The sequence below is a fragment of the Sturnira hondurensis genome, unplaced genomic scaffold (genome assembly GCF_014824575.4).
Source record: "Sturnira hondurensis isolate 20B ecotype Veracruz unplaced genomic scaffold, ASM1482457v3 Scaffold0009733, whole genome shotgun sequence".
In the NCBI taxonomy this organism is placed as follows: Eukaryota; Metazoa; Chordata; class Mammalia; order Chiroptera; family Phyllostomidae; genus Sturnira; species Sturnira hondurensis.
The window spans coordinates 910,335-928,302 of NW_028082364.1; the positions used below are offsets into that span (position 1 = coordinate 910,335).

The 17,968-nt window shown below is 49.8% G+C and overlaps 1 protein-coding gene across 2 annotated transcripts in view; it reads left to right on the forward strand.

Moving 5' to 3' along the window:
- The window catches only part of DOCK2 (dedicator of cytokinesis 2), a 357,524-nt gene that overhangs the window by 31,583 nt on the left and 307,973 nt on the right, over window positions 1-17,968 (forward strand). For both annotated transcript variants that reach the window (XM_037057743.1, XM_037057741.1), the window contains exons 6-10: window positions 1,634-1,782; window positions 5,585-5,720; window positions 7,778-7,932; window positions 11,880-11,961; window positions 17,123-17,258. In XM_037057743.1, the coding sequence (XP_036913638.1) occupies window positions 1,634-1,782; window positions 5,585-5,720; window positions 7,778-7,932; window positions 11,880-11,961; window positions 17,123-17,258 (658 nt within the window). The remainder of the gene's footprint in view (window positions 1-1,633; window positions 1,783-5,584; window positions 5,721-7,777; window positions 7,933-11,879; window positions 11,962-17,122; window positions 17,259-17,968) is intronic.

A 17,968-nucleotide genomic window follows, 5' to 3' on the forward strand; every position in this document is an offset into this window, starting at 1 on the left:
GGATTTTGATTTTGTGGTCTGTTTATAAAACATCTTCAGAAATAGTGTTCTCATTTGTTAATTAACTAATGGCTGTTGCCCTCAGATCTTTGAGGAAGCTTGGACCCCAGCAAAACAAAGAGTGCATTTCGCATCTGTTTTCCCTTTGTGGAAGGGAACCTCATTTTGAATCTTCCTTTGATGTTTCTAAAGTTCTAATGAACGCAATTAGCTAAGGAAACCATGAAGCGGAGAGTGAAAATGCCAGCCCAGGCTCACTGCGTGTTTGGTGCAGCACTGTGCACACTGGCCTTTGCACACTGGCCTTTGCACGCTGCACACCATGGAACGCACGCGGTTGCAGACTGACCCTTACAGTCCCAAACATTGACTCCCACGGGGATAGTTCATGATAGGTGGCAACTGATCCCTCCATTTCCGTGAGTTTCCCCCAAACTTACTAGGAATGCGTGGGGGGCAAAATAGTAGACTCGAGGCTAACGTGGTTGGTTATTCACCTCCGCTTCCCTTTTTAAAAGTGCCAAACACATGCACCACGGAAGCTTGGCATTTTCCCTTAAGGTGTCTTTGACAGCAAGCCCATCATGCCCTTTGCCCTAGTAAAGAGATCCTTGAACTTCCAATTTTCCAGTATCACTTTCTTGATTCTTGCCTTCTCTATATACCATCTATGTAATATTTACTTAATACCTAAATTGGCTTCTTTTTTAGTGAACCTAAACAATGTCCATATAGAACTCTATAGTAAGCTATTTCTTTCTAGCAACAAATTTCTGATTCTCTGATACCAGCTGGATGGCCTGCAATTCAAGTCACTGACCACCCAGCATTAATGTCAGACTCCATATGTAGGTTTAAGGGCGCAACTCTGCGAGATTTCTCTTCTAGGTGCTTTGGCTGGTCTAATAACTAAATTGATAGAAAGAAGCTTAACAGGAGAAAAAACTAATTTAATTTCATACCTATGGGAGACCCAAAGATACGAGACTCAAAAGCCAGCCAGGTAATGGAGGCTTATGAAACATCCTGAGCTAAGGAAGGGGGAAGGGCCTGGGAATACCAAGGGGAGGAAGTGCATTCACAGGACGGCGGGGGAGATGTTTGGGACACCAAGTTTGCCTACTTTTCTGCAGGTAGGCTGCTTTAGGTAAAAAGCTGTATCTGGTAGCAGCTCTCTTCCTGGTACTGGCTCTCTGTCCAGTGTAAATTTAGGCAGTTGAGGGGGAGGGAAAGAACTTTTCCTAAGTCTGTTGGCTTTGGATTGCCTTTAGCTCAAAATAATCCTCATGCTCAAGAGATGTATTTTGGGGTAGCAAAAATCTCCCCTTCACAGCAGATGTTCATGGTATTCCTGCTCAAGTATCTTTTTGGGTCCGAGTCAGAAATCACCCTTTCTTTAACCAAGAAGTGATTGGCGCTGTTACCTTTGCTTCTGGGAAACGCTTGTGGCCCAGGTGACAGAGTGAGGGGTATGTCGGTGACTAAGACTGCCACTGATTCTTAGCTGGGTAGGGGCCAGGAAGAATGCCCAGCCATGGCCCCCCACAGGCTCACCTGATTTGGGCACAGTCTGCCAAACCGATGCCCGGGCATCTTTGACGCGGGTGGTTGGGGACTGTCTCCTGTCTCTTAGGCCAGCAAGAAGGAGCGCTTCCTCCAGGTGCAGTCCATGATGTGCGACCTGATGGAGTGGCGGTCCCAGCTCCTCTCAGGAACTCTGCCCAAGGACGAGCTGAAGGAACTGAAGCAGAAAGTCACTTCCAAAATCGACTATGGCAACAAGTAAACGCTCTTCCCTCGGAAAATAGGCTTTCCTCCCCTCCCCACCCCCTTCTTCCCTTTCTCCCTCCCAAGAAGCTTGGTTTCATTTTTAGATGCGACTTTGCCACTCTCTATTTGGGAGAAGGCCGTTACGAAGGCTGTGCTTGTGTGCCTTTGTAATCACCCCCCTGGGACCCAGGCGGAGAGAAGGCTTACTTATGCAGTGGTTATTACCCAGCTGAGAGATGGAGGACGCTTATTTAACCTACTTCCAGAAGGCTGGGGAGCACAGTCATGCTGGCTCACTGTTGGCTTAGTTGTCATTTTGTTCCTGCATTGACAGAGCTCTCCCTTAAATCCCAGGGTGAGATTTGGTGTCCCTTCCCCATCCTACATTATCCAAGCCACATGCCTAACTCATGCACAGTTACAAATGAGCTTCCTCCAAAGGGATTAGCAGAAATTGATTGGAGTTTGGATGCTGTGAAGTTGAGAAGCATGTGAAACAATTTTTTGAGGCAGGACAACCCACTGATAATGACAGCAGCGGTAATAATGTTTCAACTAACATTTAATCTGGGCTTGTTATGCACCAGGCTTGATACTAAAGGTTCTACATGCAGTGTCTCATTTAGTTCCTATGACACCTCTATGGGCCATGCAGTTTCATGGTCCTCAGTTTTTTCAGATGAAGAAACTGAGGCTCTTAAAGAGGTTCAGTGACTTGTTTCGAGTCGCACAGCTAGTAAATGGCAGAACCAGAATTTCAGTCCAGGTTGTCTGGGGCTGGAGACCATGGGCCTCACCACTATGCTGCTTGGAGAGCATCTGAGAGCTGCAAAGGCTTCCCTTCCCCCCTGCTTTGTTTATTCATCTCAGCAACGAACATTGGCCGAGGACTTATAATTGGCCTGATTTCCTGCTAAGTGTTGAGGCTGTAGATACAAAAGTTCCTGTCTACTGAGGGAACCACAGTCCATTTGGGATGGAGCTACAGGTAAACTATTGATATGTATTGTTAGAAGTTTGATGACTTAGAAAGCAAGATAGTCTTAATTCGACTTGGAAAAGGAAGTCAAGGGAGGCTTCCTGGAGGAGGTGACTCCGAGCGGCATTTTGAAAGAGGTGTGAAGTAGGCTAAAAGAAAAAAGAGAGAGGCTAGGAATGGGAGGGGGGAGCGTGGCATGTTCAGAAGATTGCAAAGTGGGTCAGGAGGCTGGAACTTCCCTGAGGGGGAAGTAGAAAGAGCCTGTTCACCATGCATGAGAAGAAAACTTCCCAGCAGCCAGGCTCTCTTGTCTTTGTCACATGCACCAGGAAGAAGATACAAAGAGGAAAGTCAATAGTCCAACTTGCAGCTGCTTCCCATCCCAGGGGCACAGTCCTCCTGCTGGTTCCTCTGCCGGCAGCCGTCAAGCACGTCCAAATCTGCTTATATGGCACATCACCCCAAAGCGACAGGAGGAGTTCGCAGTGCAGCGGCTTCTGAGCACAGCACAGCTGGGCGCTGGGGAGTTGAGGGAGTTGTGCTGCTTCACAGTAATGGCATCTGTGGCCTTCAGCTGTCGTTGCCTCATGGGGCTCCCGAGAAAAGGGGCCAAGGATGAAATAAATGGTCTCCGCTCATAGGAAGCCTTTCTTGGGGTAGCAGCTCCTGCAGGCCCTGGGAGCCCTGAACAGTCTCACCTCTTTACAGCCTGTCTCCCCTGCTGTTCTGGGGGACCCCCTAAGACAGCGACTGTCTAACTCCTCTCTGTGGACCAGGAGCAGGCTCTGTAGGCAGGAGGTGCCCAGTGAATGGTAACTCCGTGAGTGCATGAATGATGCTCATGAGAAAAAGGGGGAAAACAGCTCCCCTCTAAGTCAGCCCCACCTCTGCAGCATCCCCCAGGCAGCCCTGGGCTTTCAGTTTCAGACAGTTCCCTCCGGGGAAGTGAGAGACATATGGGGAGATGGAGCCCTGAGTAAAGGGGCCCCTTGCTTCTTGCCTCCCTTCCCTGACAACTTTAGCTGCACGCGAGGGAGACCTGGGCACCTTCAATCAACACCCGCCTGCTGTCTTGGGGGCTCAGAGCTCGGATCTGGGGTGCAGTGGGCCGCTTCCAGAACATCAGAAGTCCAGGCTTCTGGGGAGAGTGTCAGGAAGCACGGGCCTGGCAGCCAGAGTCGGGAGGGCCTGACGGGGAACTGAGTCCGGGAGGCGTGATCAGAACCAGCCAATTTCCTCCCCCATCCACTCCATTCCTGCCCGCAGACCCCTAAATTCTATTATGCACCGAGTGGCCCCGGGGACATTTACAAACTGCAGCCTCAGTTTGTATTTCACAATGACAAAAAAGCCAGCGAGGAGAACGAATAATACTAACTTAGTGTGTGCTGCCTGTGGGCTCAGTACTGTTTTAAGCGCTTTCCATGTATTAATTCAGTTAAGTCTCATGACAGCGCCCTATTTCTCAAAGAAGGAAACTGGGGCTCACAGAGTGATTTGGTCGTTTTGCCTAAGGAGCACTGGCGTTTGACTCCAGGGTTCGAGTGCTTAACCACTGCGTCCTGCTGCCTCCCGAGGACTACGCGGGTTAGCGAGGGAGAAGTAAACACACGTTTGAGTAGGAAGTCCTGCGTTTCTCCAGAGGAGGCTGGATGTGGGAGACAGGGCAGGGGGTGATACCTCTGAATCCAACAAGATGAGCAGGGATTGCTAGACGAAGAATTGCAGAGAAGGGGGGGAGGGGCTGCGAGATGGACCTGAACACGGAGAGGAAGGCAGCCAGGCCAGCACCTTGTGGGTCTGAGCACCAAGCAGAGAAATTTAGATTTGTCCAGAAGGCAGTACGGAGCCCCAAAAGGAGCCATTTCTGTTTTCTTTATGTTAAAAAACTTATTTTAGAAAAATACATAACATGGGGACTTTTTCCCCCACCCTCATCTTGGGTTCATTTTACCACTTTTTTGCACAGAAGGGAGCGGTGGGGCTCCCTCCTCAGGGGAAAATGTCAAAATGGTCCGCGCTCCACAATGGATGGTCTGCTGTCCAGTTGGGGCAGCCTCTCCAGAGGCTGGGGCGTGGGGATCCTGACTGCCTGGCCCCCCGGCTCCCGACGCTCCCAAGTTTCAGGTGAAACTGGCACCCGCAGAGTGGGGGAGGAACCCTCAAAGGACTCCAACTCCCGTGGCCACAGCACCGGGAGGATGTTTTATTCATCCATTTTAGAACTGAATCTGCTTTGATACATTTTGAGGAGACTAAGCTAGACAAATCTTGGCATTAAATTATAATTCAGTGATGCTCCGTCTTTTCCCAGACCAGGCGAGCCTCTGCTCGGCATTCGTTGACTGCATTTATTCCCCCAAGCGTGGCCCATTCTGCAGTGTGGCTGCACAACGTTAGGAGTCCTATCTGGTTGGAAGTTAATTTCCTAATAAGTGTGGGCCAACAGGTGACTCCGGGCCCCCTCCTGTCTGCATTTGGATGTGCCTCTCAATCCGATTCTCCAATAACAGATGAAAATGTTGTCTCCTTCATTTGTCTTTGCTGCCCTTCCTCCATTGGGTACTTGGTAGTGGTGCATAAACAGGACCACTGTTGGCCTTCACAGAATCTCCATCAGCCCCCCTCCTCCTGCCTTCTGTGTGTGGACAGCCGGGGTCTTCCATCCCAACATCAGGGGCAAAAGCTGCTTCAGATGAAGGCCTCTGCAAACCTACCCCTGGGACCCCAACCCAGTACTGCTCCTAAGCGCCTCCCAGTGGTGGAAACGCCTCGCCAATGCCCTGAAGACTCCAGCCTCCGTGATTTATCCTCTCCTCCTGTTTTGCTTTTCAGAATCCTTGAACTCGATCTGATCGTCAGGGATGAAGATGGGAATATCTTGGATCCTGATAACACCAGCGTCATCAGCTTGTTCCATGCACACGAGGAAGCCACTGATAAAATCACAGAGCGTATCAAGGAAGAGATGGTGAGCTTTGTGGAATGGGCTTTGGCCAAGTGAGGCCGGCATTTAGCACACCCTCGCTTACACAGGCTAATTAACCAGACTGTATATTATTCAGAGACATCTGTCCCGTGATCAGAGATGGTCAGTAACCACGCACAGTTTATTGTGTTTTTGTGCTTGGATCTGTACTTCATTCTGCATCCATTTTACAGGTGGTTTAATTCCAGCAAGTTTCCCGTCCCCCCAGAGCTTTTATAGTCCAGAGTGGAGAAAGGAAAAAAGGCAGTAAAAACGTAAAGAAGGAAAGAAACGGAGAAGTTAATTTCAGGTGGTGATGAGTTTCTACAAGGCAGTAAACTAGGGTTATGTGAATCAGCGGTAATCGGGAGCTATTTCAAAAGATACCATGAAGAAAGGCCTCTTTCAAGAGTGACATCTGAGATGACACTCGAATAATGGGAGGGCATCAGACCCCTGAAGTTCTAGGGACATCGTGCTTCATGCAAAGAGAAGAGCAGATGCAAAGGCCCTGAGGCAGGACTGAGTTCTGAATGTTTAAGGAGTAGAAAGACCAGTATACATGAGGCATGGTGAGCATTCTGAGAGTCCAGGCAATGACTTGGAGGAGTAGGTCGCAGGAGCCAGGGGACAGGGCCTGGGGAGTCACATAGAAAGAGTTAAGATGTTATTCTGAGTGTGGTAAGAAGCCAACAAATGATTTTAAGGAAGTACACTCTTTTCAAAGTTAACATAATCTGATTCGTAACTTTAAAGATAATTTTAACCATTGTGTATTTGAAAGCAACCTTATTTTTAGATTTACTGAGATATAATCTTCACACAGAATTAACTTATTCTAGAAGAAGTACAGTCTAATGAATCTTACTAATATATAGTGTTGGATAAACACCACAGTCAAGATATAGAATGGGTCCCTCACCCTGAGAGTTTCTTTGAGTTCCTTTACAATCGGTCCCATTCCCCATCCCCTATCCCCATCCCCATGCAATTTCTAATTTGCTTTTCATGACTGTACTTTTGCCTCTTCATAGAGTTTTATATCAATGGAATGATAGGGTTTTTCTGTTTGCTGTTACTCTGTATGATGTGTTTGAGGTTTATGTTGCTGTATATCTTAATGTTTCTTTCCTCTTCATTGCTAATTTCTCTGCCACTGACCAGTTTTCTGTGGTGGACAATACTGACCAATTGTTGGACATGTGTGCTGTTTCCAGTTTGGGGCTATTAAAACTGACGCTGCTGTAAACGTTTGCATACAAATCTTTGTGTGGACATGTTTTCATTCTTTGGGGGCCATACCTAGCAGTAGGATTGCTAGATCATGTGATAAGTGTATGTTTAACTTTTTAATATACTTCCATACTATTTCCCAAAAGGGCTATGCAATTTTGTGTTTCCATGAGCAATATACAAGCATGCCAGCTGCTCCACTTCCTCGCCAACACTTGGTATTGGCGGTCTCTTAACTTTAGCCATTCTAATGATTATGTTGTGGTTTCACATGACGGTTTAATTTGCAGTACCCTGGACGACTAGTGATGTTGAACATCTCTTTATGTGCTTACTGGCCACCACCATTTGTATCTTTCTTTGTGAAGTTTCTGTTCAAATATTTTGCCCATTTTAATTGGGCTGGTTTTCCTATTCTTGAGTTGTAAGAATTTTTATTTATTCTGGATACAAATCTTTATCAGATATATATCTTACAAATATGTTTTTCTTGTGCCTGGCCTTTTCATTTCTTAAATGTGTCTTTTCAAAAACAAAAAGTTTTTAGTTTTGATGAAGTTTATTTCCGCAATTTTTTTCTCTTATATTATTTGCTTTTTATGACGCTAACTTTACGAGGAAGACAGGTGGGAAACCAAGATGTAAAATTAAGGCCAAGAGAGTCCACGTGACTTGGCACAGACTGCAGACACTTTCAGTGGCAGAGCTGGGAACAACGGAGACATCTTCAAGCTAAAACCTACGTGATTCCCCACATCCTTCTGTTGTTGCATGTGCTACTGGGGTAATTTTCTCCGTCTTCTTCTCTCCTTCCCTCTACCTCTCAGTCAAAAGACCAGCCAGATTATGGGATGTACTCCCGGGTCTCCTCGTCCCCTACTCACAGCCTCTATGTCTTCGTGAGGAACTTTGTATGCAGAATTGGGGAAGACGCCGAGCTCTTCATGTCTCTCTACGACCCCAACAAGCAGACCGTCATCAGGTGGGTGTGGCCAGCATGGCCCGACTTCTGTGCTTGCGGGAGGTCGGCGTTGGCATAACACAGAGCGGTCTTTGCTTTTCACCATCACTCGTGGAGAGGTTCCCGCCCTGAGGCAACACTGAGCCTAACTGAGAAAGTGTCATACCTTCTTTCTGGGGACAGAGGTATTCCTTACCACCAGCTGCTCCCCAGAGCGGGCGTATGGTTCCAGGGTTTTGTGAATAGTTTTGATTGCCGGAACACACCCAGAAATGACAAGCTGCAGAGAGGCAGCATTGGATAGGATAAAGGTCACCACTTTTAGAAGGGAATTGAGCAATGAGCGGTGAAAACTCTGTTGTCCTCCTTGGCAGCAATGGTCTAAGGGTGTGGGCCCTGGGTTCACGTCCTGGCCTCATCATTTCTTCTGTCTCAACCTGGGACAGGCTGTTAATGTTTCTTAACTCTGAGTTTTCCCTGTGCCAAATGTCCATGCCAGCCCCACAAGATCATTTCTTTCAAGCGCTTAATGAAAAACATCACACGGAGCACGGGACCTGGCAAATACTACCTGGGCTCCAAGTGGGAGGGGCTATGATTACGACTGCTGTAATGAATTGTTCTTGAGAACTGAGGAAGTGGGGGAACGTCTGCGCGCCTCAGCTCAAGGATGGGAAAACACCTTTGGGGATCCCAGGGGAAGACTTTGGCACCCCTCTGGCCCCCACTGCTGTCCCCCAGGCCTCTGCTTGTGGCTCAGACCATCCTTCCTCCCAGGGGACCACGACCTATTCTCTGCAGCAGGGTTTGGGGCCGACACATGGGCCTGTATTTGAGATCCTGGTTACGCATCAGGCTAGAGCTGGAGCCCGATCTTCGTCTTTTATGGAGAAAACGATGTCTTTCTGGCTCGGATGTGATGATGACTAAATGAGGTTGTACGGTGCCTCGTGGGGTGGTGCCTTAGAAAGTGGCAGCTGTCTCAGAGACAGTTGGAGACATGGAGGGCTGCCGTCTGAGAAGTCAGCGTTGGGGGCTGCACGTGATCTCGTGTGATCCTCGTTGCTCTGTGCCATTTGGTGAGAACGTGAGGCTGGAGGAAGTCAAGCGACTTTCCTGAACTCACACGTTTTTATAAATGACAGAGATGAGGTGTCCACCCAGGTCCATCTGGCTCCAAAGACACGGTAGTACCCACTTCAGTCTGTCTCCAAGGCCCTTGTCCCTAAGAGTAACACCAGATATCCCCAGGGCGGCTCACCGGGGCACCAGCACTGTGGTGGTGGGACGATATTCTTTAGAGTAGACCTGAATCCCTTACGAGAGCCCCGTTCCCCTGGGTCCGCCTCCGTGGACACCGCACGCGGGTTTCCTGCTCCTTAGAGCCCACCTTGAAACGGTGTGCATATCTGTCTCCTTCCTGCCCTGTCGGCTGCTCCCCAGGCACCTGTGGCACAGATCCCGAAAGCACTACCAGGACCCCACCCCCGTCTCTTAGAAAACACGGGGACTCCTCATGGCCGAGTTAGCCAGGGTGCCCGGCCCACCTCAGTGACGGACGGCCTGAGGCAGCTCTGGGGAGAGAGGCTGTGGATCGGCGAGGTGGCTGCCCTGCTCCGTGCCGTGTCACACTGATGATGTGCTCGACGGGGGGTGCCTGAGAGGTGCCTTGGGGAAGGCCAGAGACCCAGGGAAGCCCTCTGGAGAGTGAGGGCTGAGGAGGACGAAGGGGACAGAGGCCGCACAGGTGGCAAACGAAGAAAGAGGAGCAGAAGCGTGATACAGAGTAGCCCAGGGGAACTCAGAAGGCCTCCCTGTGTCAGCCTGCCTCTGCCCTTTCCCTGAGAAAACACCCGTCTCCTCCAGGCCTGCCTGCCCTCACCAGGGCTGACGCACCAGGGGCCACAGGCCAGGTAAGGCGTCTTCAGTGAGGCCTGGATGTAGGCTGGGGAGAATTTGGCTGAGATTGACTTTTCAGTGTTGAGATGCGTCATGGCCGGATTCCGTGGGTGTATGAAGAGGCCTGGTTTGGGAGACTGGAGGTAAATTTTTGTAGGACTGAAAAAAAAAATACAAGCAGCTTAGGCATCAGGCCAGTGGCAAAGCTAATGTCTAAAAGAGGGTGAGGAGGAGCCGGGATGGCCCTCACCCTCTCTCTGAGGGGGGGCACGTGGAGGAGGTCTCACCTGTTTCCGCGCCAGGTAGCCCTTCCAGATTTACCGCTCAGGGCTCCCTGGGCAAGGATGGATGGGGCCAGTGCAGCCCTCTAAATTGCTTTTCTTATTTATGATTCTATTTCCCCTACAAGAAAATTGCTGGGCTGGCTGGTTCGATCTAGCAGGGTGTTTCTCTATGGGACCTGCTACATGTAATGAAAGGTCCTGGGAAATACCCATGTATTTCACTATGACAGTTCAGAAATAACCAATGAGAAATAATTTAAAAATTGTGGGGATGGGGGTGGGGGGTGTTGCGGAGATGGGGAATGAGCCCTCCTGGTTAGTTTGCTGCAAATGTCTCTAATTTTTAAGAAATCTTACTGAGAACAATGATGGATTTAACTTGATTGAGTTTTAACCATTGGTTAATTCAGAGCTGTGTGTATTTATCAGTTCCGTTTCCCCCATGCACTTTGCTGAGATTACTCTCGTTAATCTTCTAGGCGTGGGTGGACAGAGAGAAGCAAGAAGTCAGATAGAATAAACCACCCAAAAGAAGCCAGTTGCCCTTAAGTTTGCTAGATTCTCATTATGCCTTCTTGGGGTGACTTGGCTTTTGAGTTTTAGTTTGTGTCTTCCTGCTTCAAGATAACGAGTAGGAACTGTGTGCTCCTGGGTGGCATGAAAACCCCAGTGACTTAACACGGCAAACTGCACTAAGCGTCTCTGAGTCAGAGAAGGGCTGACTCTGACTTCTCAGCACAGCTGGACTGACCAGTGTGGACCATCTGGGGTGGTGCATGGTGCTTGAAGATGTGAAATGGTCACTGATCACATGTCAGAACCGTGCGACTGCCTCTCGTAAAACCCTTAAATGGGCCTCAGTTAGCTGTAGGATCAAGCCAAAATTGTTGAATGACCTTCAGGGCCTGCGTGGTCTAGCCTCTCTCTAATCTTTCTCTTACCAGTTTCCCATGGGATCCGTCTTTTAGCTGCATAAGTTTCATCCTGCCCCAGGGCATTGGTACTCACAGTTGCTTTGCGTGGAACATTTCGCTTTCCAGCTCTTTGCTTTTTTCCAGGGCATGCTCTCATCACAGACTTCCCCAACTACCCGGATGAGGCCAGGCTCTCCCGATGTACATTCTCACAGCAACTTCGATAGCAGAACTGCGTATAAATGGTTGTCACAACCCCATTTAAATGGTTACTTAAGTGTATCTCAGACCACGGCCGAGGCCCTCTATGTTCCATCAGAATGCAATACTCCATTCAGAAAAGCAGTCCTACGTCCAAGGGACAGTTTAAAATAATTCAAATCTTAGTCTTAACAGGGGCGTGGGGTGGAGGAGTGAATACATGTGGGGGGTGCGGTGAAAAAAGGAAACTTTGTCTTGTGCAAACAGCTGAACTTCGATACAGCACAGCTGTGAAAGCAGCCAAACATGTTCTTAGTGTGCAGCAAATTGTGCTAAAATCCGTCCCCCGGGTTTCCGCCCCTCAGCAACCTCGCAGAGAACGCTGCCGCTCTTCGGAAACGCTGGGCAGCGGGGCCAGAATTGGCTTAGTGGGTGAGGGAGGGAGAGAGGCCGCAACACCCACGAGAGTGATCGTCTACCCCTGCTAGTCTAATGTCTGTCCCCTGACGGGACCGAGATCTTTTGGCGAGAGGGACCGCGTCTGTCTCAAACACCGCTGTGTCCCCAGCAGCCAGCAGGGTGTGGGGCGCACAGTTGTGGCTCGGTCAGTATTTTGACTGAATGAGTGTCGGGCCCCTGGCGGTAACGGGTTGCCCTTCTCTTCCCGCAGTGAGAACTACCTGGTGCGATGGGGCAGCAAGGGCTTCCCGAAGGAGATCGAGATGCTCAACAACCTGAAGGTGGTCTTCACGGTGGGTGCGCACGGCTTCCTCTCACCACGTGCCACGCTCATCAGGACGAGATCTTGGCAGTGAGCTGGGTCTGCAGAGCTTCCGAGCTGGCGAAGGGCATTGTGTGTCAGGGGAAGCTGCTGGGAAGATGGATCTTCTCCGTCTCCCTCTTCCTCCCTCCTTCCCTCCCTGTTTTTCACTCACCCGCATACGGAGAGCACACTCAGAGCCCTCTGGCGACAAGCACACGCCTCTTCCAGCTGCCATCTCCGTGCACTGGGTGTGGCAGCTGTGCTGATTTTCTGCTTAATTCGTGGTTGACCTGAGGTCTTTTATTTGGTTCAGACCCAAAGACCCTTCTTGCCCATATCAGGAAGGGGAAAAAAAGCTCCTTCCTAGATCATTGGCTGCCTTGGTAAGGTGGACATTCTGAACAGAGTGAAGTCACAGATGACTAAAGATGTTACAGGTCATCCTCTTAAGCACCAGCACTCGCTGGGCAAGACCTGTGTGGAAATGTTGGAATTAGCCATCATTTGGATGCTTTATGTTTGCAAGTCAACAGGCTTTGCCACTTCGGAAAGGAGAAAGAGCGGAAAGAAGGAGATGAGGGTTACTCCCTGCGGAGCCCCCTCTCTGGTCCCTTTTCCACAACGTTGTGTTAAGGGTGTGATCTTAAAACACCCGAGGACGTTGGTGGTGTCTTCCAGCTCCTCTGGGCAGAAGAGCATTTATGAGATTTTTCGCTGTGTCACCTGTTAGCAAAGGGAGATTACAGAGGGGGAGCCAGGGAAGGATTGGGCACTGACCACACCGCTGAGTGGCATCCAGTGGTGTCCGACACGCTAGATTAACCCACCTTGCTCTACGATAATTTTCTGTTCCATGCCATTAAATGCAGTGACTGGTGTCACAATTAGATAGGTGTGCCGCTGATTTATTTTGTTCGCCACTTGCTAAAAAATGGGCCGGAGGACTAAGATCACAGGTCCTAATTGCTTGGACAAAATTTTTCTTGGCTCATATCAATGTACTTCAATCCAGTTTATCTGTATTATTAGGTAGAAGGAAAAGCCTATTTATTTTCTTGGTAAATAGGAGAGTCCCATGGGGCTTCCTGTTAAACCAGGAGACAGATGTTTCATGAGAGGGAGAGAGACAGGGAATCAATCAGGGGGTTCATTTTGCAGGAGAACCAATTCATGATGTAAACACGCGGGAAAGGGCATCGGTAAATTTGTGTCGCTCAGTATTAATGGGATCCTGCCTCCATGGGATTCTGCCTATGCCACCCGCCCTTCTTCCCACAGCCAATAAACTTGAGAGCTCTGTTCTGGTTCCCATGACTGACACTTCCCTCTCCGGAAAGGATGGGGGTCTTCATTTCGGGGCAAGGAAGGTCATGGAGCTCTAGCCTCTTTCATTGACTCAAGGCCTAGTGGGTGGGTGTCTGCCGTATGCAAGCGCAGGGCTGGTTGCTGTGGATACAGCACCGACGGAGCTGATAGGCCCCCGCTCTCGTGGCGTGATGGCGGTCGTCCAGAACCCAAGTAAATACATGAAAAAAACAAGAGAACTGTTGGGAGGCACGCTGCACAATGTGGATAATTAGGACAGGGTGATGCGATGGTGTTGGACTGGGCCTCACTTTCGGCTGGGCACTGAGGCAATGCTTAAGTTGGAGATGAGATCAGACTTGGCCGGCGTGTGCCTTGCTGGCCGTGTTTGTCTCGTCTCTGGACGTCAGCTCTTTCTAGTTTTCTCTTCGGGGGCAGGGCCCGAGGAGCTGGCACATGGGTATGTGGGTTGGGCCGGTGGTGGACTTCCCCTCTGTCTGCTCTACCAGAATTCACCTCCACGCCTGGCTCTGTAGGAGAAGAGCAGCCTATATACCATGAGGTTCCCCAAGACCTTGCCCGGTTTGGGGGTTACTGCCAACACACGGGTAACAAGGCTAAGCAATAATGGGAGTGCTAACGAGTAATTAAGTCAGGTGACATGGGTTTTACATTTCATTGCCCCGCCTCAGCTTTCCCGACACATTTGAGTCTTTAAAGCCAAAGTAAACCGACTGGGAGACACCACAGCTGGGAGCACAGTCCTGAGTGAAGGCTGCCTGTTCCCACAGCCTTCGGAGAGTAGCTCATGCTCAGCCCTCTCCTGGGGCTTACATGCCCAGACTCTCTAGGGCCAAGAGTCTCTGACGAGCTAGCTCCCAGAGATCTCACGTCTTCCTCTGGGCAAGGAGAGGAGGGGTGGAATGGGGACTTACCCAGGAACCTGCTGGGTTTATCTGGTGTATTAGTTGCTAGGGCTGCCTGCCATTACAAAGTACCACAGACAGGCTGGCTTAAATAACAGAAGCTTATTTTCCCTCAGTTCTGGAGCCTGGAAGTCCAAGATTAAGGTGTCTGCAGGGTTGGTTCCTTTGAAGGCCTCTCTCCTTGGCTTGCAGATGGCCACCGACCCCCTGCGTCTTCCTGTCATCTTCCTTCCGTGTGTCTGTGCCCTCATGTCCCCTTCCTGCAAAGACAGATGGCATTAGTGCCTACCCTAACGACGTCACATTAGCTTCGTCACTTCTTTTTTTTTTAAGAACTGTTTTTTAAAATTAAATTTATTAGGGTGAATGAATCACCTATTTCCAAATACAGCCCTGTGCTGGGTACTGGGAGGTTAGGACTCCAACATAGGAGTTTGAGGTGGGGGCATCAATTAGCCCATGACATCAAGGAAGAAACCTTTCAGGCGCCTGTGGCTGCGGATAGCCTCTGAAAGGCACCAGTTCAAAACCGTGAAAAGTCCTAAGGGAAGAAGAGAAGTAATTAGGGATGAAGGTCGAACGGAAGCAAGACTTGAGCTGTTAAGGACGGGAGGGCTTTGGCTATCTAGAGGAATAAGCGGCAAGCGTTTGAGGTGGAGGTGTGGACCAGGGGGCTTAGGAAGAAAGATCCAGAGTTGAAAGTGAGCACAAAAGAAATCTTTGTGACAAAAATAGAGTACTTACATGCAGAGAATAGTGGGGAACCCGTTGGATAGGACAGCTGGAAATACATTATGTCTAGGACTTTTCACGTGGGCCTGGGAAGATCAGCACTAATGGGGTAGGAAATAAGGAGCTATTAACATCATTGGGGGAGAGAAATGAAATAATGAATGTGGCTTCTAAAGACGGGCTGGCAGGGGGTTGCAGGGTGGAGTGGAGGGAGAGGTGGTCCAACCTCCGGGACGTGGGATAATTGGGGCCTCAAACACAGTTGCCTACGGGGCGAGGCAGGGAATGCATGAGTGGCGAGCCCTCCTGGATCTGAAAGCCCCCTCCTTCCCTTCTTCCCTTCCTCCGTGGCCAGCCTAGAGGCTTTGGAGGGTGGGGAAGCACCATCCCTTCTGCCGGCCAGTGAGAGGAGAGCCCTCCGTAGCCTGCGCTCCGGAGAAACTGAACCAACGGGTTGGACGGGCAGATGGATTTATTCTAAGGATTGGGCTCATGTGATTTCAGGGGGCTGGCAAGTTTGAAATCCGTAAGGCTGGCCCGCAGGCTGGAAACTCAGGATTTCTATGCTACAGCCTGGAGGCAGAATTCTTCCTTTTCTGGGAAAGGTCACTTTTTATTCTTAAGTGTTTGGACTGGTTGGATGAGGCCATCCTCCATTATGGAAGGCAATCTTCTTTACCTAAAGACAGCTGACTGTAGAGGCCCATTAGACGTAGAAAACACCTTCCCAACAACATTTAGACTAGTGTTGGACCTAGGAACTAGGCACCATAGTGCAGCTAAGGTGATGCAAAACTTGATCCATTGCAGCCTCCAAGAGGGAACGTGCGGATCCCGTTGGGGCCATGTCTTGTTCCCAAAGACTCTGCACCCTTCCTTCCTTTTCCACCCACACCAACCTCAGGGAGAGGCTGGGGTGCTGCTGTACCCGAGCCCGGGCTCTGATGTGAGTTGACAGGCTGCACCCGGCGCGTATGCCTGCATGAGGACTAACTAGGACGAGAAGCAGCTGCGCCCTAGCGCGGCCACGCCCAGGGTCCTCTGCTCCAATGCCAACAACATGCCTTGATGCTCCTTCTACACTGACTCCAGCGGGAAGGGGGTCCTGGAACAGGGCAGGCAGGTGCTGAGGTGGTCCCTGTGGGCTTTCCTCCTGCATGCCTTTCTGATGGTGAGAAAGATGTTTTTGGCAGTTGGGCTTATGGACTTCGGTGTCCGAGTGACTGGACAGTGTCTGCAAGGACTAAGGGCGTGACCTTGGGGAAGCTCCTTATCTTCTTTGTGCCTTGGTTTTCCTATCTATAAAATGGGAATGCAGTAGCAGTATCTACTTCTGGCGAGGATCAAATAAGACAATGATGTGAGACATTTTAGCATGCGATTGAGACATGACCAGTTTCAGTGTCCTGGGCCTGGGGCGAGTGCAACAGCCTGTCCACCTTGGAGTCGGCCAGCTTACATACCTCACCTTGGTCAGTGAAATGCAGCCAAAGTGATGTGTAGCTCTTGTGGGTGGAAGCTTTAAGTACCAGAAAGTGGCTTGCCATCTTTGCTTCTTCCTGAGGAGGGGGGAGGGAAGGCACCCGAGTGCAGCCAGGGGCCGGGAGGAAGGAAGTGAGCGGAGTGGAGCCCCCACCCACCTTCATTGGACGGTAGCCTGAGCCAGAAGGAAGCATCCCTTGGTTATAAGCTCTGAGATACTGGGATTGTGTGGTATCACAACCACCCAAACCTGAGTGATGTACGGATACGAGGTGCTCAGTAAATGGGAACTTAGGACTTTTCCGTCTTCCCTTTGCCTGCTCCTTGAGAGGTGCTGAGCTGAGACGAAACGGATCGAGTCATTGGTAGCAAATGCAATTTGGGGGTCAATCAGCTGGCGTGCAGGAAGTCCTGCCTGTGTAACGGATATCGTACCTCTCCCCTTCTGTTCCGTCAGGTTGAAGTGGGAGGATTGGGACTGACCCCCAGAGTCCTGTTGCCCAGTTTCCTTTCCAACACTCGCCATTCTCATCTGTGAAATGGGTGCAGTAGCTTGGCCTTCTCCCTTCCCAAGACCAACTGTGTGCTTAACCCCTATGCGCTAAGCACTAAGCACTTGCTCCAGAACTTCCTGTTACTCAGTGTCCTTCTCTAGTGTTCTTCATTAGACACTCGATGTGTAACTGCTCATCTCCTGCCCTGCAGGATCTCGGAAACAAAGACCTCAACAGGGATAAAATCTACTTGATTTGTCAAATAGTCCGAGTCGGGAAGATGGACCTCAAGGACACCAACACAAAGAAGTGCACGCAGGGCCTGAGGCGGCCCTTTGGGGTGGCAGGTAATGACACACGACACACTGTTAACTTGTACTGGAGTGCACCCTGTATACGTCTGTATACGTACTGTATACGTCTACATTTTAAAGAGGATTTCTCTCCCTCTCCACCTTGCTCTCTCTGCCCCAGAATTTATGCCATACATCCCCTAATGCCTACATTTCCAGTACTAAATCAACAAAATTGGTGACTATGTCCAGATTTATGATGAAAGCAGGGGACTGTGGGACCCCTGTGTCTGGAGCAGAGCCCTGGGAACAGGGTGCAGCCTGAGCAGTGGGCACCCCGGGTCCCCAGCACAGAGCAATATGGGCAGGATCTCATTACGGTGAGCAAATCAGTTTTTGAGAAATACTAAGGACTGGAAATGAAGTTACGCAGAATGAATCACTCACCACACGTCGGAGTTCCAGACGGAAGTGGACGTTTGGAGGGTTGGCTTGACTCAGTCGAGGGCTACGTCACCTTCCCACTTTTCTCCACACCTTCACTCTTGTGCGGTTGCCACGGCTTCAACATTCTTGTCCCGTGTTTATGGTTTTTGTTATGTTTGACCATCACTTGTACTATTACTCACGTAATATATTTTTTTATTTAACCCACTTTATTTAAACTAAAACATTTTTTTCTCAAAAGAATTTAAGTACCTGTGGAAACGGCAGTTGGGTATGCTATTTTATTGAAATTAAGTTTCCAGTCATGGGCCAGTTGT